General features: G+C 48.0%; 1 protein-coding gene across 2 annotated transcripts; it reads right to left on the bottom strand.

The window, feature by feature from the left end:
- Positions 1 to 12573: 12573 nt before the first annotated feature.
- LOC139265367 (ADP-ribosylation factor-like protein 14) lies at positions 12574 to 22470 on the bottom strand. Of its 2 annotated transcripts, none has more exons than XM_070882335.1 (2): positions 22250 to 22470; positions 12574 to 13531 (listed from the first exon to the last, which is right to left on the bottom strand). In XM_070882335.1, exons 1-2 carry the CDS (start codon positions 22440 to 22442, stop codon positions 13080 to 13082), a joined length of 645 nt encoding a protein of 214 aa, XP_070738436.1. In that variant the 5' UTR covers positions 22443 to 22470; the 3' UTR covers positions 12574 to 13079. The 2 variants fall into 2 exon arrangements, with proteins under 2 accessions (XP_070738436.1, XP_070738437.1); XM_070882336.1 differs by having other exon boundaries at positions 12574 to 13519.
- Between the last annotated feature and the right edge of the window lie 4416 nt (positions 22471 to 26886).

Raw genomic sequence — 26886 nt, 5'->3', positions numbered from 1 at the left:
TACCGCGTCTTCTGGACGTTGGACGGCGTGCGGTGCCATGCCTGCAGGGAGGTGGGGCACGTTCGCAAGAACTGCCCCGCCTCCAAAGCCGCCAAACCACCGAGGGCGGCCAAGGCTGGTGCCGCCACCACTCCCCCTAGTAGCGTCTGCGTGCCGGGAGCTGTGGGTGCGCGGGCATCGTTGGGGGCCTTTGTTTTCACGGCCTCCGGCGGGGGGGAGGGAGTGCGTCTGGCCGGAAAGAAGGCGCGGAAGAAGACGAAACATCTAGAGGCGGGTTCCCTCGGTGCGCCAGACAAGCTGTTTACCGCGCTCGGCCCAACCCCGTCACCGGCGAGCGCGGGGTGCCCTGAGCCCGTGCCCGAGCCCTTGACTAGTATCACAGAGGGGCTCGGGCGCGGGCAAGATAAGAAAAAGGGGGGGGCGGAGCGGGAGGCCTTGGCAGACATGGAGGTCTCCCTGCCTCCGCGCACCCCCAGGAACAAAAGGAGGCGCCACTCCAATGAGGCGGAGGGGGAACAACATCCCTCCGCGGAGGAGTCGATGCCCGCTGCGTGCCCCGCGTCCCCCACCGGCGTCCCCAAACCGCGCCACAGGCGCGAGGAATCTGTCCCCGGGGAGGGTGAGGCAATCGAGGCTGCCCAGCCGCTGCCCCCCGGGGATGGCGTGAAAGATCTGCCAGTCGTGGGGGGCGTGGGGCCAGCGGAGGAATGCGTTGCCGCCGGGTCGAGCATCCCGGGGACTGAGGCGGGCGAGGCCGAAAAGGCCGTACCTGAGACCGCCCAGCCAATATCCAACTTCCCCCGGGTGTCGCTCGGCCCGGAAGAAACGGCAATGAATGATTTTAACGAGTCTGTACACGCTGGGCCGGGGGGTGGCGTCGGGGAGGGGGAAGAACAACAACCCTCGCCCCCTACTTTGGAGCTGGGGTACTTGGTGGACCTGGAACATTACTTTGACCAGGTCTCTCCGTGTTCCCCGGTTCCTGGGGCGGAGGAGGAACCCCTTCCGCTGTCGCTTCCCGACCCAGCACCAATTTTAAAAGAGCCCAGTGGGGACTCCTCTGCCGACGATCCTGGGGGTGGGATTGGGGCGGAGCCAGGGCCAGATGGAGCGGCCGGGCCGTTTGCCGTACCTCGTGCGGTCGACGGGCCGGCTGCTAGCGGCGACCTCCCGGAGGAGGACGGGGACTCGGTGGGGGACGCGGGTGAAGATCTCGAGTCCATCGCCAGTGAGGCGGTGGATCTCCTCGTGCCCGCCGCTGAGTCCCCCCTCATTCCCGTAGAGGATCTCCGGGACTTTTTGGTCCAGAGCCAGGGTCGCCGCAACCGAGCCCATCTGGCCCGGGAAAGATGGTCCGAGCCGGGGCTGCTCATCGCTTCCGTCCGCGTCGCCGCTAAAACCATGGCCGCGGGCGGGCCCTTATCAAAGGCGCAAGGCCTTGAGCTGCGCCGGCTCAAAAAGTTCCTCGCTGGGCTGCTGAAGGAGTGGAGGTCAACAAACGACTCCACTCCCCCCCCCACAATAGGTTAGGTAGAGGTTGCACTATGCTCTTGTCATGAAGATAACCATAGCCAGCCTCAACATCAATGGCGGCAGAGAGGCACGCCGTAGATTTAACAGTTTTTCGCTCCTGCGGGAGGGGAAATATGTGGCGTGCTTCCTGCAAGAAACCCACACCGTTCCGGGAGACGAAGCCACGTGGCTCCTGGAATGGCAAGGAGAGGTCCGCATGAGCCACCTCACCGCCACTTCTAGTGGGGTGGCCATCTTGCTGGCCCCGCATTTTCAGCCGGAGATCTTGGGGTCGAGGAGCCCGTGCCAGGCCGCTTGCTGCACGTAACGGTTCGCCTGGGGGAAGTGTCGCTCCATCTCGTGAACGTGTACGCCTCTCAGCCCGGCCCGCAGCAAATGCGCTTCTTCGAAGAGGTGTCCGCTCTTCTTGGCTCCGTCGACGTCGGCGACTGCATTGTCCTCGGGGGGGATTTTAACTGCACCCTCGAGGCGAGGGACCGCTCCGGTGCCCCGCAGAGCAAGACGGCGATGGAGAAGTTGAGGGACCTGGTCGGGTCCTTCGACTTGGTGGACGTCTGGCGAAATCTCCATCCCGACTCCAGCACCTTCACTTGGGTGAGGCCTGGAGTAGGATGGTCCAGAGTCGACCGCCTTTACGTGTCTCGGGCATACGTTTCCTGCGTCCCGGCGGCCTCCGTGCGGCGGGTGCCGTGTTCGGACCACCACCTGGTGTGGGCGGAGCTCGCTTCGCTCCGCGCGAGGACGGGGTCCGCGTACTGGCATTTTAACAACCGGCTGCTGGAGGACGTGTGGTTCCAGGACTCGTTCCGTCGTTTCTGGGCCGACTGGAGAAGGAAGCAGGGGGGCTTCCCCTCCTTGAGGCTATGGTGGGACGAGGGCAAGGCTCACGTCCGCGTCTTCTGTCAAGAGTACGCGAGGGGGTTGACCAAGAGGCGGGCGGCCAGGGTCGGGCGCCTAGAAAAAGAGGTGCTCGACCTAGAGTCCCGTCTCGGTCAAGTCGTCGGGGACCCGGCCCTGCGGACGGTGTACGAAGCGAAGAAGGCCGCGCTGAAGGACCTGCAGCTCGTTGGGTACCGAGGCGCGTTCGTGAGGTCGCGGATCCGGTTCCTGCGGGATCTGGACTGCGGCTCCCCCTTCTTCTACTCGCTGGAAAAAAGACAGGGTGTCCGTAAGCAGCTCTTGACGCTGCTGGCCGACGACGGCTCTCTCGTCTCGGATCCGGAGGGCGTCAACAACAGGGCCCGTGAATATTACGGGGTCCTGTTCTCTCCGGAGCCGTCCAGCGAGGAAGCGCGTAGAGTTTTGTGGGAGGATCTGCCGAAGGTCAGCCCGGAGGGCGCCGAAAATCTGGAAGCTCCGCTAAGCCTGGCTGAGCTGACCGGCGCCCTCGACCGGCTCTCGAGGGGAAAATCCCCTGGGCTGGACGGGCTGACCATGGAGTTCCACAGGGCATTCTGGGACGTCCTGGGGGGCGACTACGCGTGGGTCCTGGGGAAAGTCTGGCGACCGGGGAGATGCACCTCTCTTGGCGCAGGGCAGTCATCGGCCTGCTGCCTAAGAAGGGCGATCTCCGCCTCCTGAAGAACTGGCGCCCGGTCTCCCTCCTCAGCACGGACGACAAAATCTTCGCCAGGGCGATGTCTGCTCGCCTTGGCGCCGTGCTGGACCACATAGAAACATAGAAACATAGAAAATGGGTGCAGGAGTAGGCCATTCGGCCCTTCTAGCCTGCACCGCCATTCAATGAGTTCATGGCTGAACATTCAACTTCAGTACCCCATTCCTGCTTTCTCGCCATACCCCTTGATCCCCCTAGTAGTAAGGACCTCATCTAACTCCTTTTTGAATATATTTAGTGAATTGGCCTCAACAACTTTCTGTGGTAGAGAATTCCACAGGTTCACCACTCTCTGGGTGAAGAAGTTCCTCCGCATCTCGGTCCTAAATGGCTTACCCCTTATCCTTAGACTGTGACCTCTGGTTCTGGACTTCCCCAACATTGGGAACATTCTTCCTGCATCTAACCTGTCTAACCCCGTCAGAATTTTAAATGTTTCTATGAGGTCCCCTCTCATTCTTCTGAACTCCAGTGAATACAAGCCCAGTTGATCCAGTCTTTCTTGATAGGTCAGTCCCGCCATCCCGGGAATCAGTCTGGTGAACCTTCGCTGCACTCCCTCAATAGCAAGAATGTCCTTCCTCAGGTTAGGAGACTAAAACTGTACACAATACTCCAGGTGTGGCCTCACCAATGCCCTGTACAACTGTAGCAACACCTCCCTGCCCCTGTACTCAAATCCCCTTGCTATGAAGGCCAACATGCCATTTGCTTTCTTAACCGCCTGCTGCACCTGCATGCCAACCTTCAATGACTGATGTACCACGACACCCAGGTCTTTTTGCACCTCCCCTTTTACTAATCTGTCACCATTCAGATAATAGTCTGTCTCTCTGTTTTTACCACCAAAGTGGATAACCTCACATTTATCCACATTATACTTCATCTGCCATGCATTTGCCCACTCACCTAACCTATCCAAGTCGCTCTGCAGCCTCACAGCATCCTCCTCGCAGCTCACACTGCCACCCAACTTAGTGTCATCCGCAAATTTGGAGATACTACATTTAATCCCCTCATCTAAATCATTAATGTACAGTGTAAACAGCTGGGGCCCCAGCACAGAACCTTGCGGTACCCCACTATTCACTGCCTGCCATTCTGAAAAGTACCCATTTACTCCTACTCTTTGCTTCCTGTCTGACAACCAGTTCTCAATCCATGTCAGCACACTACCCCCAATCCCATGTGCTCTAACTTTGCACATCAATCTCTTGTGTGGGACCTTGTCGAACGCCTTCTGAAAGTCCAAATATACCACATCAACTGGTTCTCCCTTGTCCACATGATCCACCCCGACCAGTCCTACACGGTCCCGGGCCGGACAATCCACGATAACATCCATCTGGTCCGGGACCTCATCCATTACTCCCAGGAGGCTGGTCTGTCGGTCGCCTTCCTATCCCTCGACCAAGAGAAGGCGTTCGACAGGGTGGATCACGACTATCTGCTCGGAACTCTGCGCGCTTTCGGGTTCGGGATGCATTTCGTCACCCGGATCCGACTTCTGTACGCCGCCGCGGAGTGTCTGATTAAGGTTAACGGGTCCTTGACGGCGCCCCTTCGCTTTGGGAGAGGGGTGCGCCAGGGATGCCCCATGTCCGGCCAGTTATATGCCGTCTGCGTGGAGCCTTTCCTGCGCCTCCTGCGGACGAGGTTGATGGGACTGGCTCTGCAAGGGCCGGGCGTGGTGGTCGTCCTCTCGGCTTACGCCGATGACGTGCTCCTCGCGGTAGAGGATCCCGCTGACCTGCGGAGGATGCGTGAGTGCCAGGAGATTTACTCGGCCGCATCCTCCGCCAGAATCAACTGGGAGAAATGTTCCGGGCTCCTGGTGGGTCAGTGGTGGGTGGACTGCCTGCCGGAGGAGCTCAGGCCTTTTGCCTGGAGCACGACCCATCTCCTCTATCTGGGAGCCTACCATAGCCCCGACGAGGAAGCCTGGCCGGCGAACTGGCAGGAGCTGGAGGCCAAGGTCGCCGCTCGCCTAGGGCGCTGGACAGGACTGCTCCGAGTGCTGTCCTACAGGGGTCGAGCGCTAGTCATAAACCAGCTGGTGGCCGCCATGTTGTGGTACCGGCTGGTCACTTTGACCCCTCCCCCTGCGTTTGTCGCCAAGATACAGAAGAAGCTGGTGGACTTCTTCTGGAACAACAGGAAGCACTGGGTCTCTGCGGCGGTCTTGAGGCTCCCGCTTGGGGAGGGCGGTCAGTCGTTGGTGTGCGTCAGCACCCAGCTCGCGACTTTCCGTCTTCAGACCCTGCAGAGATACCTTTACGCTGAGCCCCCTCCTAGGTGGCGTGCTCTGGCGATGTATTTCTTCCTCCAACAGCACGGCCTCAACTACGACACGCAGCTCCTGTTTGTGAGTGTGGGGGGGCGTCAGGACCGCCCTCCGGGAGCTGCCTGTCTTTTACAAGGAACTCATCAGGGTCTGGAACAAAGTCTCCACCAAGCGCAGCTCTCCACCGGCTGGAGTGGCGGCTGTCCTGCAGGAGCCGCTGCTCGGGAATCCGTACCTCCACGACCGAGGTTTCAGGTGGCGGTCGGACGAGAGGGCTGTGGCTGGTGAGGTGACCAAGGTCAGGGACCTGCTCAGTGGCGGAGGAGCGGGCTGGATGGCGCCAGACACGCTGGCGCGGCGCCTAAATTCTGCCAACGTCCGCCATGCGGCCGATGCCATCGAGTTGCTAAAGACAGCTCTGGGCCCCGACTCTGTTAGGTGCATCGAGGAGGCTCAAGCACGTGGGGAGATCCCGTCCGAACTGACCCCCGTCCGGACGGAATTCCTCATTGGCGCCAAACCCCGGAACCTCCCTCGGGAGCCGGCGCCTCACAACTTGAGCCGCCTCGGGGAAATCCCCTCTGTGCCTTTCAGTTCCGCGCGGAGGGGTTTCCTGTACGGGCTGCTCCTACACACTCTCAACTTTGCCATCCTCGCCTACCGTCTGGACACGCCATGGCGTACCATCTTGCCATCCGGAGGAGGTGAGGGTCCCCGATGGAGGGCACGCTCTCTACGTGGATGTCCTCCCAGTATTTATCGGGGACTTGGCCTGGAGGGTGGTGCACGGAGCAGTCCCGTGCAATAAATTTTTAAGCCGGTTCACGGACTCCCAGGCCGCATGCAATTTCTGCGGTCTGGAAGAGTCCGTGTTCCATGTTTTTATGGAATGCACGAGGTTGCAGCCCGTTTTATTATTTAAAGGGGCTGCTCCTGAAATTCTGGCTGCACTTCAGTCCCACACTCCTGATCTTTAGACACCCTGTGCGGAGGGGAGCGGGTAGGTCCGAGGGCCTCCTCGTAGGACTGCTCCTGGGCACGGCCAAGGGTGCCATCAGCCAGTCTAGGCAGCGGGCGGTTGAGGGGGTCGTTCAACCTGACTGCCTGCCTCTCTTCCGCGCGTACATCCACGCCAGGGTGTCCTTGGAGATGGAGCACACGGTGTCCACCGGTACGCTCGCGGCCTTCCGCGAGAGGTGGGCACCGGAGGGACTGGAGTGCATCATCACGCCTGGCAACCAAATTTTAATTTGATTTTATGTTTTTTAAGTTAATTTGTTTTAATTGCCGGGGCTTTTAGTGTCCCCCTCCCCTTTTATAGGGTCACTTGGAAAAAAAAAATTCGATTCTGTGCCAAAAAAAAAAGAAAAAACAAAGGCATTGTAAATGTTGGTGTTTCCCCCAGATCGGGGGGCACGGTTTAATGTTTTTATGTTTACTCCTAAAAGATTTTCATGCACAAGGACCCCCAGGTCCCTCTGCACCGCAGCATGTTGTAATTTCTCCCCATTCAAATAATATTCCCTTTTACTGTTTTTCTTTCCAAGGTGGATGACCTCACATTTTCCGACATTGTATTCCATCTGCCAAACCTTAGCCCATTCGCTTAACCTATCCAAATCTCTTTACAGCCTCTCTGTGTCCTCTACAAAAGCCGCTTTCCCACTAATCTTTGTGTCATCTGCAAATGTTGTTACACTACACTCTGTTCCCTATTCCAGGTCATCTATGTATATTGTAAACAGTTGTGGTCCCAGCACCGATCCCTGTGGCACACCACTAACCACCGATTTCCAACCCGAAAAGGACCCATTTATCCCGACTCTCTGCTTTCTGTTAGCCAGCCAATTATCGATCCATACTAATACATTTCCTCTGACTCCGCGTACTTTTATCTTCTGTAGTAACCTTTTGTGTGGCACGTTATTGAATGCCTTTTGGAAATCTAAATACACCACATCCATCGGTACACCTCTATCCACCATGCTCGTTAACATGATTTCCCCTTCATGAATCCATGTTGCGTCTGCTTGATTGCACTATTCCTTTCTAGATGTCCCGCTATTTCTTCCTTAATGATAGTTTCAAGCATTTTCCCCACAACAGATGTTAAACTAACCAGCCTATAGTTACCTGCCTTTTGTCTGCCCTATTTTTTAAACAGAGGCGTAACATTAGCTGCTTTCCAATCCGCTGGTACCTCCCGAGTCCAGAGAATTTTGGTAGATTATAACAAATGCATCTGCTATAACTTCCGCCATCTCTTTTAATACCTTGGGATGCATTTCATCAGGACCAGGGGACTTGTCTACCTTGAGTCCCATTAGCCTGTCCAGCACTACCTCCCTAGTGATAGTGATTGTCTCAAGGTCCTCCCTTCCCACATTCCCGTGACCAGCAATTTTTGGCATGGTTTTTGTGTCTTCCATTGTGAAGACCGAAGCAAAATAATTGTTTAAGGTCTCAGCCATTTCCACATTTCCCATTATTAAATCCTCCTTCTCATCTTCTAAGGGACCAACATTTACTTAGTCACTCTCTTCCGTTTTATATATCGGTAAAAGCTTTTACTAGCTGTTTTTATGTTTTGCGCAAGTTTACTTTCGTAATCTATCTTTCCTTTCTTTATTGCTTTCTTAGTCATTCTTTGCTGTCGTTTAAAATTTTCCCAATCTTCTAGTTTCCCACTAACTCGCTATGAAGGCCAACATGCCATTTGCCTTCTTCACCACCTGCTGCACCTGTATGCCAACCTTCAATGACTGATGTACCATGACACCCAGGTCTCGTTGCACCTCCCCCTTTACCAATTTGTCACCATTCAGATTATAATCAGCCCTCCTGTTTTTACCAGCAAAGTGGATAACCTCACATTTATCCACATTATACCGCATCTGCCATGTATTTGCCCACTCACCTAACTTGTCCAAGTCACCCTGCAGCCTCTTAGCATCCTCCTCACAGCTCACACTGTCACCCGGCTTAGTGTCATCTGCAAACTTGGAGCTATTACATTCAATTCCTTCGTCTAAATAGTTAATGTATATTGTAAATAGCTGGGGTCCCAGCACTGAACCTTGCGGTACCCCACTAGTCATTGCCTGCCATTCTGAAAAGGACCCATTTATTCCTACTCTCTGCTTCCTGTCTGCCAACCAGTTCTCTATCCACATCAGTACACTACCCCCAATACCATGTGCTTTAATTTTGCACACTAACCACTTATGTGGGAACTTGTCAAAAGCCTTTTGAAAGTCTAAATACACCACATCCACTGGCTCCCCCTTGTCCACTCTACTAGTTACATCCTCAAAAAATTCTAGAAGATTTGTCAAGCATGATTTCCCTTTCATAAATCCATGCTGACTTGGACCGATCTTGTCATTGCTTTCCAAATGCGCTGCTATTACATCTTTAATAATTGATTCCAACATTTTCCCCACCACCGATGTCAAGCTGACCAGTCTATAATTCCCTGTTTTCTCTCTCCCTCCTTTTTTAAAAAGTGGTGTTACATTGGCTACGCTCCAGTCCATAAGAACTGATCCAGAGTCTATAGAATGTTGGAAAATAACCACCAATGCATCCACTGTTTCTAGGGCCACTTCCTTAAGTACTCTGGGATGCAGACTATCAGGCCCTGGGGATTTAGCGGCCTTCAATCCCATCAATTTCCCTAACACAATTTTCTAACTAATAAGGATTTCCTTTAGTTCCTCCTTCTCGCTAGACCCTCGTTCCCCTAGTATTTCCGGAAGGTTATTTGTGTCTTCCTTAGTGAAGACAGAACCAAAGTATTTGTTCATTTGGTCTGCCATTTCTTTGTTCCCCATTATGACTTCACCTGATTCTGACTCCTCGAGTTTCTTTGGCGGGAGCACGACGAAGCCAAGCGCAAACAACGGAAGGAGCGCACGACAACCCAAGCACCCGTCCTTCCAACCACCATCTGCCCCACCTGTGACAGAGACTGTAGGTCCCGCATTGTACTCATCAGTCACCTGAGAACTCATATTAGTGTGGAAGCAAGTCATCCTCGACTCTGAGGGATTGCCTAAGAAGAAGAGAATCCATTTATTTGCCGTAGAGCGTGTCAGTCACCTGGCGAATGCAGCAATGGTGCATATATCGCCTACAGGAGATTGGAAGGTGCCTGTAGCATAGAAGTTCTGCGTTACTGTCACTTTCACTGCCACTGAGAGCGAGGTCCTAGTGCCGATATTAGCTGCTATCCGCAGGAGGTTGCAAAAGTCCGTGACCACCTCCTTGCGGAACGTCAGCCTTCTTAAGCTTTGCTTCTCAGACACCTCAAGATAAGAGTAATGCACACGGTAAACCCTGCGTGTGTATGGCCCCCTGCCTCGCCATCTGGGACCTCTCCTCTGGGGAGGATCCACATTTGCCCTAAGCTGTCTCTGCCTTGCAAGTTGGCATCGCAGGACAACGTGGTGAGCCATCGCTACCCCATCACTTGGCACAGGTCACAGCGAAATGGAGATTTCAAATTTATTCGATATGGAAGACAATGTGTCCCAGATACTAGTAGTCAACCTGACGAATCAACAGCATTATGACACCAACACTCTACTTTCTGTGTGAGCATCAAACGCTGCACTGACTGAGACCTCTGAGCCCCGGCTGCAACTCCCTTTAAATAACACCCTGGATTAGTTTCTCCGCCTTGTGCAGTCCAACTTTTTCAGGCATCATGGACGCCAACCATTAAGTGAGGCAGCAAAAGAGACTGCGGCGAGGAGGGTGCCAAGGAGGCTTGTACGTGCACTGACATCATGATTTCCTTGGCGTTAGCTGACGGTACATTATGTTTTAACGCCCTTCAAAAATTACCACCAAATTTCGCATCAGGCGTGAACAGCACCAATCGCCACTCCCAACTGCCTAACTCCCAGTTAACACGTAACACGAGCGTTATCAGCATTCGTTAGCAACCGAATTTCGACCCCAAAGAGTGTTAAAGCTCAGAATGTCCATTTAATGTGGGATTTTAGAAAAATGGCTTGACCTCACTTACATTTTTGCATGTGAGCTTTATTAAAGTTTAATAATCTATAGTATAAAGAAAGGCGGGGGAATTATTGTCAGCCGGTATTATCTTTGTATTCCTGACTACATAAACAAGAATTTAAAGGTCATGCAAACAAAGAAGAAAATGGTGTAAAAACTTTTCTGATAGAATATTATTACAGTTGGGAAATAGAGACTTGTTTGTTAAGGCCCTGGTTATTTATCACTTGCCCTGTTTTGCTTATAGTTTAGAGCATTAGTTTAGGGCATTAGTGATATCAAATAGTAAAATGTTAAAATTAAAGGAGCTATATATGAATGCACAAATCATTCATAACAAGATAGATGAATTAATGGCAAAAATAGATATACATTAGTTTGATTTATTAGCCATTACTGAAACGTAGTTGCAGGGTGACCAAGGTTGGGAACTAAATATTCCAGTGTACTTGGCTTTCAAAAATAATGGAAAAAGAGGTAGCCCTGATAATAAAGGATGAGATAATGACAGTAGTGAGAAAGAATCTTAGCCAAGAAAATCAGGATGTAGAATCAGTATGGGTGGAGCTAATAATTGGCAAAGCATTAAAAACACTGATGGGAGCAGTTTATAGGCCCCCTGACAGTAGTTACATTGTTGGACAGAGTATAAATCAGCAAATTAGAGGAGCATGTAACAGGGGTAATGCAATAATTGTGGGGGGGGGGGGGGGGTGACTTTAACCTTCATATAGACTGGGCAAAACAAATTGGCAAACGTAGTTTGGAGGACAAGTTCATGGAATGCCTTCAAGGCAGTTTTCTGGAACAATATGTTGAGGAACCAACCAGGGAACAGGTTATTTTAAATGTAGTATTGTGTAATGAAATGGGGTTAAGTAGTAATCTTATAGTAAATGATCCTCTGAACATAATATGATAGAATTTCATATTGAGTGTGAGAGTGATGTGGTTCAGTCTGAAACAAAGGTCTTAAATTTAAACAGAGCCAACTATGTAGGTTTGAGGGGCGAGTGGCTAAGGTAGATTGGGAAATTAGATTAAAAGATATGATGGTAGTTAAATAATAGTGAACATTTAAAGAAATAATTCATAATTATCAACGAATATACATTCCCTTGAGGAATAAAAATTCCACATAAAAGGTGGTCCAACCGTGGCTAACTAGAGAAGTTAAGCATGCTGTTAAATTTTTAAAAAGAGGCGTATAATGATCCAAAAAGTGTAATAAGCTTGACGATTGCGGTGGAGGGGAGGGAGTTGAAATCAGAAAAGAGTGACCAAGAAATTGAGAATACTGCAAGGATCAGTGCTTGGGCCTCAGCTATTTAAAATCTATATCAATGATAGATGAGGGTACCGAGTGTAATATATCCAAGTTTGCTGATGATACAAAGCATTGGGATTAATTAAGAATTGCCCTTTCTCAGTTTGGAATAGTCTTGATCGATTAGGAGGCCACCAATTTACATGTTTTAATTGGTTGTACACCTTGTCCATCAGATACAATAGACAATTCTCAGGTTTTACATCATTGGTTTCTTCAATAAGCTATGTGTGGCAAAGAGACAGACACTTTTTTTTTACAGCACACTGTTTCATAGGTAATAAAACTCGTGATATTATTCCTTTGCTACAAATTAAAGCAGAGAGAATAAATTAAGGTATTATACTGTTCTCTGGAATTACAGTTCAGTGGCCATTGTTGCATTGATGTAAAGCAGTTTTAGATGGCATCAATACAAAATTGGCAGTATTTGCTGATATGGTGATTGCTGGGCAGTGAGTCACTCGCACTCACCTGGATGTGCTCACCCCACCTTTATTCCTGGGTTAGCCTGATTAACATTCTCACATGCTTAATATGAGTAATGCCTTTTGAGCTGGCAATTTGTGGACAGAGAAGCCCTACTGCTGCAGGGGTAAAGGTCATTTCTGTTTCTTCAAAGTATAGTCTTCATATATTTCCAGTTACAGGACACCCTCATTTTAGATAGGGCAATAAGAATCTTTGAATAAATCCGTAAACATTTAAAGTTGTAATTTTAAGACACAGAATTTAAATTCATTTATTGAAAGACTCTCCTCATAGACCCCTATAAATTAACACAGCTTATACTTGTCATAACAACATCTTGCATTTATAGAGAGCCTTTAACGTAGTAAAACATCCCAAGGCGCTTCACAGGCGCATTATCAAACAAAATATGACATTCAGCCACATAAGGAGATATTTGGAAAGATGACCAAGAACTTTGTCAAATAGGTAGGTTTTAAGGAGAGTCTTAAACGAGGAAAGAAAGGTAGAGAGGCCGAGAAGTTTAGGGGGGGGGGGGAGTTGCAGAGTTTGGGGACCATGCAGCTGAAGGCACTGCCGCCAGCATTGGTTACAGCACCAACATACGGTACTCCAAAACTTAATTACAACCATTTTTCTATATTCTTAATTAACTTTCGTTTTGTCGGCCTGACAGTTCGATAAAAGTAATAAAGGATGGAGGCAGGTCGGATTTTAGACGAGGTCGAGGGCATCAATATCCCAACATAGAAACGTTCGTATTCTTTAGTTTCGACAAAAGATTGACGAGATGCGTTGAGACCTTCAGTTTACAACCTGTCCTACTGAATATCAGTGCGTGATCCTTCGTCTTTAGAGTTCATTTTCTTTTTGACGTGTGAAATTATAACTTTAATAGCCTCAGATAAACCCTCGCCCGTTTTGGCACAGCATGGCTGTACATACCAGTCTCGATCGGAGCAACATCTTTTCAACTGAAAACGTTTGGTGATTTCCTCTGCAGACAGCGCGGTGCTGAGATCTTGTTTGTTTGCCATTACCACCACAGGGATCCCTTTCAAACACTCGTGTTTTAATGTCCGTTCAAATTCCTTCCGGGAATCCTCCATGCGCCTCTTGTCCGCACTGTCCACAACAAACACAAGCCCATCCGTGTCCGGGAAATAATACGGCCAGTGTTGTCGCATCGTGTACTGCCCTCCAACATCCCAAACTGTAAGCGCAACTCTTCGATCACGCTCCAGCATTTCCACGTTGAAGCCTATAGTCGAGACTGTGAGAAACTCAGTATTACTGAATTTTAGTTTGTACAACAAAGTGGATTTGCCCGCAGCATCCAGGCCCAACATTAATATACGAGCTTGTTTCGCTTTAGATTCTCTGGAGTTTGACAAACCCATTTCAACAATGTATCTCTGTGCTGTAACTATTCTGCCGCTGACAATTTACCGCCAGATGTTTGGGGGTATTCTGCGAACAAGGATACTTCCGTGTCTCAGCCTCAGACCTGTGAAGCATACTGGCATCCTGATATAAAGTAAGCACCTGCGGCTATTTGTACAGTGCCTCTTTATCAAATACTGTCAGAGATACGAGGGATGTTTGGTTTGGGCCGCTGATGTTGAAACACCTTAGCAGAGGGCTGGCTGGAGCAATGTGTGTGTGTGTGGCATAAGGGGGAAAGTACATCCAGATAAACAAACAACCACCTTTCAGAGAGTTGCCTAATAGTCAGGTTTCGAAGTGCACTTAAAAAGTATCTTCCAGCATGCAGTAAAAGGGACCTTCCAGGGAACAAGGAAATGGCAGAACAATTAAATAAATACTTCGGTTCTGTCTTCACGTAAGAGGACACAAATAACGTCCCAGAAATGCTTGGGAACCAAGGGTCTTGTGAGCAAGAGGAATGAAAGGAAATGATTATTAATAAGAAAATAGTCCTGTAGAAACTAATTGGACAGAAGGCCGATAAATCTCCAGGGCCTGATGATCTGCATCCCAGGGTACTAAAAGAAGTAGCCATGGAAATAGTAGATGCATTGGTTGTCATCTTCCAAAATTCTATAGATTATGGAACAGTTCCTGCAGATTGGAGGGTGGCAAATGTAAGCCCACTATTTAAAAAAAGGAGGGAGAAAGAAAACAGGGAACTACAGACTGGTTAGCCTAACATCAGTAGTAGGGAAAATGCTAGACTCTATTACAAAGGATGTGATAACAGCACAGAGATAATATCAACAGGATCAAACAAAGTCAACATGGATTTATGAAAGGAAAATCATGTTTGACAAACCTACTGGCGTTTTTTGAGGATGTAACTGATAAGGGAGAACCAGTGGATGTAGTGTATTTGGATTTTCAGAAGGCCTTTGATAAAGTCCCACATAAGGGGCCCAAGTTTCCACAAGAAAAAAAACGGGCGCCCCTCCGAGCTGGGCGCCCGTTTTTCGCGCCTAAAACAGCGCCTAAAAAAATCCTCGGTAGTCTCCACCGACTTACAGGTCCTGTGGCACTCGGCGCAGCCGGCACGAGCTGTGGGGGGGCGGAGCCAGGTCCCTGTGCTGAAAACAGTGCCGGGACCTCTGCACATGCGCGCTACAGTGGGCACGCAAGTGCAGTAGCTCCAGGCGCCGAACTGTGTGGGAGGGGCCCGTAGCACGCAGCCCCTAGCCCTGGCCCAATGGCCTCACTGGGGCTGCGTGAATGAGGCTCCTCCCACGGCCAGCTCCTGCTCCCCGCCCGACCAGACCCGACACTCGCTCCCACACCCGCCGACCAGACCCTACCCGACCCGACACCCGAGACCCGCTCCCCCCCGCCCCGACCCGACACCCGCTCTTCCCCCCCCTCCGCCCCGACCCGACACCCGAGACCCGCTCCCCCCCGCCCCGACACCCGCTCTTCCCCCCCCCCCCCGCCCCGACCCGACACCCGAGACCCACTCCCCCCCGCCCCGACAGAGACCCGAGACCTGCTCTCCCCCCCGCCCTGACCCGAGGCCCGCTCCCCGACCCGAGGCCCGCTCCCCCCCCCCGACCCGACACCCGCTCCCTCCCCCCGACCCGACACCCGCTCCCCCGACCCCCCCCCTCTCTCTCTCTCTCTCTCTCCCTCCCTCTCTCCCCTCTCTCCCTCCCTCCCCTCTCTATCTCTCTCTCTCCCTCCCCTCTCTCTCTCTCTCTCCCTCCCTCACTCAGCAGCACGAACAGCTGCAGAATTCTCCCTGGCTGAAGCACTTTCACACAGGTAGGAAGATGGTTTATTTAATCTTTTCTTGGCTTATAAATGTTTATTCAGGTTGGATTTATTTGTATAATATTTGTAGAAGTATAAATAAGGATTTATTGTCAAATTTAATGAGTTCCCTTCCCCCCCACCTCGTTCTGGGCGCCTAATTTGTAACCTGCGCCTGATTTTTTAATGTGTAGAACAGGTTTTTTCAGTTCTACAAAAATCTTCACTGGCGCCATTCTACTTTAGTTTGGAGTACATTTTCACTGTGGAAACTTTCAAATCAGGCGTCAGTGGCCGGACACGCCCCCTTTTGAAGAAAAAATTCTGTTCTAAACTAGAACTGTTCTACCCGACTAGAACTGCAGAAAAAAAAATGTGGAGAATTGCGATTTCTAAAATAGTCCGTTCTCCACCAGTTGCTCCTAAAAATCAGGCGCGAATCATGTGGAAACTTGGGCCCAAGAGGTTAGTGTGCAAAATTAAAGCACATAGGATTGGGGGTAATGTACTGGCATGGATTGAAAATTGGTTAACTGACAGGAAACAGAGAGTAGGAATAAACGGGTCTTCTTCGGGGTGGCAGACAGTGACTAGTGGGGTACCACTATTCACAATACATATAAATGATTTGGCTGAGGGAACCAAATGTAATATTTCCAAGTTTGCTGATGACACAACACTAGGTGGGATTGTGAGTTATGAGGAGGATGCAAAGATGCTGCAAGGTGATTTAGATAGATTGAGTGAGAAGGCAAACACATGGCAGATGCAGTATATCATGGATAAATGTGAAGTTATCCACTTTGGTAGGAAAAACATAAGGACAAAGTATTATTTAAATGGTGATGGCTTGGAAAGTATCAATGTACAGAAGGACCTGGGTGTCCTTGTACACCAGTCATTGAAAGCAAACATGCAGGTGTAGCAAGCAGTTAGGAAGGCAACTGGTATGCTGGCCTTCATTGCAAGAGGATTTGAGTATAGGAGCAAGGATGTCTTGCTACAGTTATGCAGGACCTTGGTGAGACCGCACCTGGAGTACTGTGTGCAGTTTTGGTCTCCTTACCTAAGAAAGGATATACTTGCCATAGAGGGAGTGCAGCGAAGGTTCACCAGACTGATTCCAGGGATTGCAGGACTGTCGTATGAGAAGAGATTGGGTAGACTAGGCCTGTATTCATTAGAGTTTAGAAGAATGAGAGAGGATCTCATTGAAACGTTTAAAATTCTGACTGGGTTGGATAGACTGGATGTGGGGAGGATGTTTCCCCTGGCTGGGAAGTCTAGAACTAGGGGTCACAGTCTCAGGATACGGGGTAGGAAATTTAGGACTGAGATGAGGAGAATTTTTTTCACTCAGAGAGTGGTGATGCTATGGAATTCTCTACCGCAGAAGGCTGTGGAGGCCAAGTTACTGAATATATTTAAGAGGGAGATAGATAGATTTCTAGAAACAAAAGACATCAAGGGGTATGGGGGAAAAAGTGGGAATATGGTGTTGAGATATGTCTAGATCATATTGAATGGCGGCGCAGACTCAAAGGGCCGAATGGCCCACTACTGCTCCTATTTTCTATGTTTCTATGCTGTAGCAACCTGTTTCATTTTTTCTCTTGAAATTGTATGATATGCATCTATGGATTTATTCTCTGGTATATACTGCATAACAAAATTGTAGAAATGTTGGAAATAAACTCCAATCGTCTTTCAAACAGTAACACATATAACCAAATCATATTTTCCATATACAATCCATGTACATATCTTCTACATACTGAAAGTGCAGCCTCTGACCCTTCAACTCTCCTGATTTTCAAATATATTTTATCAAATCAAAATGCAATCCGATAAAATTGATAAAAGTTAAGTTATATACGGCTAGACTTTCCCTAAAGACCCTCAATGCCCGATTGCCCGCTGAGAAGAACCGCTTACATTTGGCGAAAAAAGCGGGTGAGAATTTCCATTTTAATGTTCAAAAATAAGTAAAACTAATGGCCCGGTGAGAAAATGGGCGTTGCACACTCATTGTCAGCGTTTTTCTCGGCGGGTAAGTGGAAAGTTAGCAATGTGGACAGTCGTTACCGGAATGGACGGTAAGTAGTAAAAATTTAGTCCGAAGCTACGGTTGGGCCTAGGGAGGGGGGATAACTTTAAAAAAAAATTTCCGTACAAAGAAATAAATACGTACAAAGCATGCCCAAGACAATTTTAACCCTAATCGCTGTTTTAAAATTTAAAAAAAATAATGAAAAAACCTTTAACTTAACCTTTCTTTGCAGGGTCCCCCCTTACCGCCCTGTCTAAGCAGCTTTTATAGGACGGGTCTCTTGGCGATCTGGACATCGGCAGTTGAGGCCAAACTTAAACCCTGGCGGTTGTTCTCGGTGTTGTACATGGGCGGTTTGGTCCCGGCGGGCGACTTCAGATGTGGACGATACCAAGGCAAAAACTTACTTGGAAGCTCTTGCCGGGCAGAAAACTAGTTGTAACGCCGAGAAAATCGCCGACAATGAAGCCGAAAGTCTAGCCCATAATACCCTTACATAGCTCTATTTAAAAAATAAATATTATAGTCGCATTTTCTTAAGGCTTTAATTGTCGCTACAAGCAGTCTTTAAACTTTACAACGTAAGATTTTGAAGACCGACGTCAATTTTCATTCTTTTACATTTGATGGAGTTTGAAGAATATTACAAATCTCTGGCTTGAAATCAGGCGCAGTCTTCGTTTCAATACATATAACATACTATTAGCGCTCGTCTGGCATTACTTTGCCTCTGATCACAAAGTATTAGTAAGTGTAGTAAATTGACCACCCCCATGTAAAATTTATTAAAAATACATGTGGGTATGAATGAAAATCCAAGCGTTTCAGGGAAAGAAAAGTCAAACTCTCAATTTTATAACAGTGTCACTCACAGAAAGGGCAACAGCTGGAGTTGGTGAGCCCAGATCAAGGGGGGTTAATAAATATAGGAGTCACTAACAGATCAAATGGAGAATTTAGGAGGATTCTTTTTTTACACAGAGAGTGAAGAATGTGAAACTCTGGAACTGGCTGCCACGTAGAATGGTTGAAACAGACAACAAATTGATAGGTTTAAAGGGGAGCTCTATGCACACATGAGGGAGAATGGAATGGAGGGATATGGGGGCAGGGTGGGAAGAGGTCATTAGAGTGGGAGGAGGATCCTGCGGAGTTCAAACACGGCATAGACCAGTTGGGCCGAATGGTCCATTTGTGTGCTGTAGATTGTAATTCTATGTAGTTACTGTGTTTGAAATGTAGGTTAGGAGACTCTCAAAGAAATTGTCCACCATGCCTTAAACAAGAAACCACCAATGTATAACGCAGGTTATGAAGCAAATAAGTCATGCTGATCTGCTGGAAACCTTTCAGGAAACAACTAAAGCAGTGACTATGACTCACCAAGGATGATTCTTTTGTATGAATTATTTAACGTGTTGATAAATAGAGAACATCTGAATAACACAAGTTTCTACCTGCATCGGTTGAGCAGTGTGTCTTTAACCAAGTACTTCCATCTTGATGAATGGATCCTGAAAGATTGTGTCTTTTAAACAATGGTGTACATCCTCAAGGGTGAATGGGCAGCCAGAAATCCTGAAATGTAGGAATTGTGCTGGGGCACTGCTCCATCAGTGTTGGGTGAGGGATGAATGTTGGCCACAGCACCATTGTATTGCTGCCACAGCACCATTTACATTTATTTGAACAGGGAGCGGGGGCCTCATTTTAACATCTTATCTGAAAAAGAAGACCTCTACCAATGCAGCACTCCCTCCTTATTACTGCAGTGTGAGGCTAGATCAAGTCCTGGAGTGGGGCTTGAACCCATAACTTTCTAACTAAAAGGCAAGAGTGCTATTAAATGAGCCAAGCTCATATGTATAAACAGATCTGCCAAGCACCATTTTTTAAAAGGTAAGAATCACTCATATTGATTTAAAAATATACACCAATGATTTCCCCTGGGTTTTCCCAATCTCCTGCCATAACTTCAGCATATATTGGTGGAAAATCCTGGAGAAATGATGGGAACTATCAATTGTGTCATTTTTCCTGGGTTTCTGCTGATCTTCACCCAAAGGTAAGGTGGGAAATTGGGGAATCCCTATGGAAATTCTTCCTTGTTAACTTATTTTGATGTATGCCATTCTAAAAATAAAAGGAGCTTAAATATATTTGTAATTGGTATCATTTTTACTGATTATAAATATTATTCCTAACATGTCTCCATTGTTGCCAGGTCTGTGTATAAGTTTTCCAAATTGAAAAATAGGATGCATAATGGGTTGTAAAAAATAAAAGGACAATGTAAGTACAAGCTTGGAAGCACAACTAACATATATATTTAATATAAAATTAGATTAAAGTCAATGAAAGTTATAAATACCACTTGAATCATTTGTCCATCTGCGCTAGGACAGGTCCTAAGTCAAGCCTCACACCTGAGATTCTTGAGCCACTTACTAGGAAAGAGGAGCTGATGTGGTTAGAATGTGGAACTCGAGTCGCTACCATAGGAAGTGTTTGAGGCAAATAGCTTAAATGCGTTCAAAAGGAAACTAGACGAGTACATGAGAGAAAAGGGAATAGAAAGATATGCTGAAAGGCTGGGATGAGACAAATGGAATGGGAGACGTGTGGATTATAAACACCAGCACAGACTAATTGGGCCAAATGGCCTGATTCTGTGCTGTATATTCTATGTAATTCTATGAAGTGGTTTTGCATTGCCTTCTTCACAGTTTTTACCTTCAGAGTACCTACTGCTAGATAGGCAGCTTCGATGCCAGACCAGCAGGTAGATCCTGGAGAGGAAGTGAAATAGAAGGGGGAGAGCCTGAGTCAGCAGCATCTTGTGTTTTTTTTCACTGAAATGGAAGTATGAATATATTTTTCTTACTTTTTTTGGGCCGCCTACATCACTCCCTTTAAGGACTGTTGATTAGGCTATTGAAGACTTGGAATAACTTTACAGATCATGTGTGGTGTAAGCTGCACCCATTTTCTGAGCAATTTTGATTGGGATATTACAACCTAAATTAGAACCTCAATTTTCACATGCAGAGTGCCTAACAACTATTTCAGGTGAGCACCCTGACCATTGCCAGCTTTAAATTTGGTAGCCAACTTATTTCTGGGGAGATCAGGGATGGGAGGTTGAAACATTAAATTCCCCCCCAGCTCCCCTGTGCACCTCCCCAACCCCGCCGACCCCCCAGCGCATACAAATTATTAATAGCTCCTTTTTTAATTGCTTGTAAATTAGGAAAGAGCTTCCACTAATTACAAAATTCTTGCTCCAGGCAGGGTGGAAGCCAAAGTATTCCTTTCATGAACAGTTGAGTCAGGAATCCTTGCCAAATTTGACAAATCAATGAGGAGTGATGCTAATCAAAATCCTTTATTGTTCAACCAGCAAAGACATGGAGCATATGACCAGATTCAATAAAACTCCCTGAGCTCTAATACATGCACCACCTGGTACCAGACTTTGGAAAATAATAATTAAAATGGGCAGAACTTCTGAATATAGCACACTTTGCAAAACACACCTCAATGATCTTTGAGCCCTTATTACAACAAATGCCATTGTTAAATCTATGACTCATTAAACAGGGACACTCCATAACATTTTCACATAAATGTGTTAGAAATGCAAGTTTGCCGCAGAAGGAATTTTACTTTGTAAGATGTTATTAAAATAGTTTTAATGTATTTAAAAAGGAGAAATGCTGTAAAAAAAACTTTACTAGTGCTAATATAAAATGTTATCTTAAAGGACAATTAAAAGAGTTAAAGATATGATTAACATCTCTTTTACTGGTGCTCTCACCCATTGCCCCTTTTACCGGTGCCCTCACCCATTACCCCTCTATCAGTGCCCTCACCCATTGCCTCTCTACCAGTGCCCTCACCCATTGTCCCTCTACCGGTGCCCTCACCCATTACCCCTCTACCGGTGCCCTCACCCATTACTCCTCTACCAGTTCCCTCACCCATTACCCCTCTACCGGTGCCCTCACCCATTACCCCTCTACCAGTTCCCTCACCCATTACCCCTCTACCGGTGCCCTCACCCATTACCCTTCTACCAGTTCCCTCACCCATTACCCCTCTACCGGTGCCCTCACCCATTACCCCTCTACCAGTTCCCTCACCCATTACCCCTCTACCGGTGCCCTCACCCATTACCCCTCTACCAGTTCCCTCACCCATTACCCTTCTACCAGTTCCCTCACCCATTACCCCTCTACCGGTACCCTCACCCATTACCCTCACCCATTACCCCTCTACCGGTGCCCTCACCCATTACCCCTCTACCAGTTCCCTCACCTATTACCCCTCTACCGGTGCCCTCACCCATTACCCCTCTACCAGTTCCCTCACCCATTACCCCTCTACCGGGGTCACTCATTCGTCACCTTGGTAAACAAACAATGTTGCCACAGATTAATCTATGTAACTTTAGAGTATGGACTTTGGAACATCAAACTCGTTAAATGTAACTAAGGTAATATCAGGGCAAAAAAACAGGCACATTTTGTTATTATCTTTTCAAAGACAACGACATAAAATCCAAGTAACACTGCTTGTTTGTTGACTTCTTATTTTTTTCAGTTTCTGTTTCAATAATTCTTAACTCCAACTGTCTTGTTTTATAGGGAATGTTTACTAAAGACTTAAATCTGTCATTGGAGCAAAGAAACAGCAGCTGAAACTCACCGTTCCCGAAGGGACGGCTACCGTGGAATTTGGATGGCCGACCGAAAAAATCGATCGGCTGCCGCAGTCGGGTACTTTTCCCTCCCCGAGCCATATTTAGCCCGGGGAGGATTTCGGTGGTGTTTACTTCCGCCAGAAATGGCGCGGTGAAGCCGCAGTAAAGGTGGGTTTGCAGCGATGAGCTCTGCAGCATTGGGGCCGCTGGAAAGGGACTAGCACAGCAAAATTCACCGAGGAAAAGGTAGGACTTTTCCCAGCAGTGCCCCCGCGAGGTTTTCGCTGTGATGCTCAAACGTGACGCCGCAGGGGCCCTTTGGTAGGTAAAAAGTTTTATTACTTATTATTGTTTTTATTTCATTTTTCAGCATGCATCCGCAGTATTTATCCTTGAAAAAGTTTTATTCATTATTAGTGTTTTTATTTTATTTTCCATGGTCTGCAGTATTTATCTCTTGATATAGTTTTATTAATTGTTTTGGCTCCATTAAACCTGTTGAGTGCTGCTCAGAGGTTTGCACATACCGCTGTACTTTTGTACAACTTTCAGGTCTGACTCTGGAGTCCTGTGGGCTGCAGAGACCTGCTTGGCAGGGTTCACCCTGAGGATGAGAAGAATGTTGGGAGGGCGACACCTGGTACACCTTCTCATAAGCAGGGTGGCACACAGGAAAAGGTGTCGCTGTCTGCACCATGCAGACAGGCAGCGGGAAAGGGAGGCAGCAGCCATGATTCATTCATTCTGCGCCAGACCAGTGTGCCCGCCGTCTTCACTGACCTGAATCAGGATTGAGGCTGGCTGCTTGGGGACAAGGGATATCCTCTGTTACTTGGCTGCTCACTCCTCTGCGGAACCCCAAAGCAGCGCCAGAGTATGCATACAATGTCGCTCATTGTGCCACCAGATGCATCATCGAGAAGTGTATAAGCATCTTTAAGCGCGCTCTGGTGGCACCTTGCAGTACTCTGCTCAACGGGTCTCCATAATTGTTGTGGTCTGCTGCATGCTGCACAACCTGCCCATGATGAGGGGACAATCGCTGGAAGTCGAGCCAGCAGTACCACCTGAGAAGTAGGAGGAGGAGGAGGCGCAGGAAGAGGAGGAGGATCCCCGTCGCCCCAGAACTAGGAGGCGTCGACCCATCATCACCCTGGAAGGGCCGTTGTAGACTGGCCAGCACCCTCCTGGGTGGGTGCGTCCTCTCGTATATGGAGGTGCCTGACACCTCCCTTGCAATCTCCCTCCATGCATCATGTACTGCCTGTCTGCCAGGTCTCCCCACGTCAGGAAACAGTATTCTTCTTCTCTCCTCCACACCGTCCATCAGTGTCTCCAGCTCCATATCAGTGAACCTGTTGGCTCTCCTCGCACCTCTTACACCAACTATCCTTCCAAACTCCTTCCCCCTCAGGGCCTTGCTGCAAACCCTGGCCAGCAGCTGGTTCATTAGAAACCCTTACCTGCATGCTGAATTTCTCAGTGGTGATAACACTCAAATTAAGACAGCCACACCGCTGAAAAATCCACGTTTGGAAAGGTTCCTTAGCGCAGGAACCCATTTGTTCACTTTTGGAGTTGAATATAGGGTGGTCCAGCCAAGAAAAAATTTCGGCGCTAATGACCACAAAAAGGTGGGGAGAGCACCAGCTTTCCAGCAGTACTCAATTTCGGGCCCACAAACTCATAAAATGAAAAGCATTAGTGGAATTACTGGCAGACAATGCAAAATGCATTTGACTTTGCCTCCTTCCTCCAAAATCTGCGGAACTTCATTAGCATTTCGTTGAAGAAAGCAATATTAAACAAAATAAATCTAGCAGTTTGTATTGGTTTCAATTGAATTTCAGATGTTTATGAGGGTGCAAATGGTCAACGGCAGTTGTGCAAAATGGGCTGATGGCGAATCAAAAGAATATTGGGCACATTGTAAAATGGGCTGCCGATTCGCTATTGGTTCATTTTGCGCTATTGGTGATGAGAAATCTCACCCGTAATGTATCAAATTTATGCTACTCTTCAATTGTTGCAATGTAAGCAGGGGACTGTATATAACATCTGTACAGCTTTGGCAGGAGGTGAGAGTAATGCTGCTGTTTTTTCCCCACCAAAGATGGTAAGATTGTTCTGTTACTTGTACGATTATATTTAATATCACACTAGGCTGTTATAAAATTTATTTATCACACTGTTTGTATCTTTACACTGTTTGGAAAACCTGATCATTGAAATGATGTTATTCTTCAGTGAAGTAGATTTTATTCATAATCATTGAATATTACTGGCACTTTATGGGCCAATGGCTCAGGTAACACCTCACAATTGGGCTAGACTTTCGCCTTCATTGTCGGTGATTTTCTTGGCGGTACAGCTGTTTTTCCACCCAACGAAAGTTTCCACTTAAGTATTTGTATGGTATTGCCCACATCTTAAGACGCCTGCTGGGACCAAACCGCCCACTTGCAACGCCGAGAACCAATGCCAAGGTGTAAGATTGGCCTCAACCGTCGATGTCTAGATCGCCGAGAGAACCGCCCTGTAAAAGCTGCTTAACAGGGCGGTAAGAGGGGATTCTGCAAAGAAAGGTAAGTTAAAGGTTCTTTATTTATTTTTTTTTAATTTTAAAACGGCGATTAGGTATAAAAGTGTCTTGGGAATGCTTTGTAAATTTAAAAAAAAAAAGTTTTCCCCCCTCCCGAGGCCCAACAGCAGCCTAGGACTAAATTTTAGTACTCACCGTCCATTCTGGTAACGACCGTCCATGTTACTAACTTTCTACTTAACCACCGAGAAAACCACCGACAATAAGTGTGCAACACCCATTTTCTCGCCGGGCGATTAGTTTTAATTACTTTAAACATAAAAATGGAAATTCTCGGCAGCATTACTCACCTAATGTTGGCGATTGCCCACTGAGAAGAACCGCTAACATTCACTGAGGGGCTAAAGGGAAAGTCTAACCCATTGGCTATTGTCTGCAGAGATGTGCATTGCATTTCCTCTCTTACATTGAAAGTAAGAAAGCATGGAATAAGAAAAGTCAATTTTGCTCACCGAACCCAAGCCTTCCATGGGCCTTGTTTAAAGTGCTCGATCTAAACTTATCTTTCTAATTCTTAATATGTTCCTAACCTAATGTTTATCCAACTCTTGTATTAGGTAGTAAATGAGACAGCATTAACTGCTATATATCCACGACTGTGTGGGAAAATGGAGATTATGGAGCAACTTAGCAGTAGATGCATCTGTTTAGGTAGTAATGAAAAGAAGGTGTGTATTAATGCCCTTTCCTAAACACGCACAATTGAACGTGCATTCCACCGAACGAGGGACCCCCACACCAGCGCTATTTAAAGGGATACATCCTACTTGCAGGTAAGTGGATTTTTTTCTCTTGTACTGGCTCTTACAGAGTTTATATTAATACTGGTTTGCTGGAAGACATTTATAAAGTTGTTAAAAGTGTGCAGGGCATGTTGCTGGACATTGAGAAGATGTTGGTGCCTGCTGCAAGGCCTCTGACTACACCACTTGTTCCCAGTCATGGCTCTACTTGGAGTCCCCCTCGCACTGCAGCATGACAGGGAGATGGAACAGAGGCAGCAAAGACAAGCTGTTCACAGAGGGAGGTGGAGGAGGAGGGGAAGAGGGATGAGGGCTCTCAGCAGGAAGCCATACCCACCTAGGATCTTCAGGGAGACTTCTCCTACCTGCACCTAAGCCAGGAACAATGTATTTGGAGGCTCCGCTTCACCAAGAAGGTGGTCACAGAACTCTGCCACGTCTTGGAACCAGACCTGCAGCCTCAGAGCAGGGCAACGACAGTGCTGCCAGTGGCCTACTAGGTCACCGGGCCCCTTTTTTTTAACCAGCGGATCATTCCAGGCTGGAACAGATGTCATAGCTAACATCTCCCAATTCACCGTTCATCGCTGCATCCTGGACGTCACAGAGGCTTTGTATACTAGGAGAAGAAACGTGGAAACGTCTTCACACGTGGATTTGCTAGGATATCGGGCTTCCCCATGGTACAGGGTGCCATCGACTGCACACATGTGGCTTTGTGGGCACCGCATATCAATGTTGTAATGTATCATAACCACAAAGGCTATCACTCACTTACTTGCTGTTAGTGTGCAACCATGCTCAGCACATCATGATGGAGAATGCCCAGTATCCTGGAAGCAGCCTGCGCCAGTCTGCTGTGCCAGTGATCTTCAAGCCACCATGTCAAATCCGAGGGTGGCTGCTTGGAGACAAGGGCTATCTGCTGTATACCTGGCTGATGACTCCCCTCCACAAACCCACTATTCGTGGCCAGCATTCATATAATTACAACTATGCTGCCACGAGAAACCTCATCAAGCAGACCATCGGGGTGCTCAAACAACAATTCCACTGCCTTGACCGTTTGGGAGGAGCGGGTGTCCTAATTTGTGGTGGTCTGCGGCATCCTCCATAAATTGACCATCATGAGGGTGCAGTTCTTGCACCAAGGATTCTGTGACCACCACAGGAGGAGGAGGAGGAAGAGAAAGAAGGGAGGAGGCAGCCTGCAAATCCCCATTTTGGATGGGCTGTCCGTGAGCGCATCATCAAACTCCGGTTCCCCTGAATGAAACCCCAGATCCCCATTGCCACC

The sequence above is a fragment of the Pristiophorus japonicus genome, chromosome 6 (assembly GCF_044704955.1).
Source record: "Pristiophorus japonicus isolate sPriJap1 chromosome 6, sPriJap1.hap1, whole genome shotgun sequence".
Taxonomy (NCBI): domain Eukaryota; kingdom Metazoa; phylum Chordata; class Chondrichthyes; family Pristiophoridae; genus Pristiophorus; species Pristiophorus japonicus.
This window is presented reverse-complemented; position numbering and strand designations above follow the sequence as displayed.

Coding starts and splice junctions, on each gene's coding strand:
- LOC139265367 (XM_070882335.1), bottom strand. CDS start 22,442: ATGCTGCAGAGCTCATCGCTGCAAACCCACCTTTACTGCGGCTTCACC. Junction 13,532..22,249: donor TAGCCGTCCCTTCGGGAACG/GTGAGTTTCAGC, acceptor AGTTTCTCACAG/TCTCGACTATAGGCTTCAAC.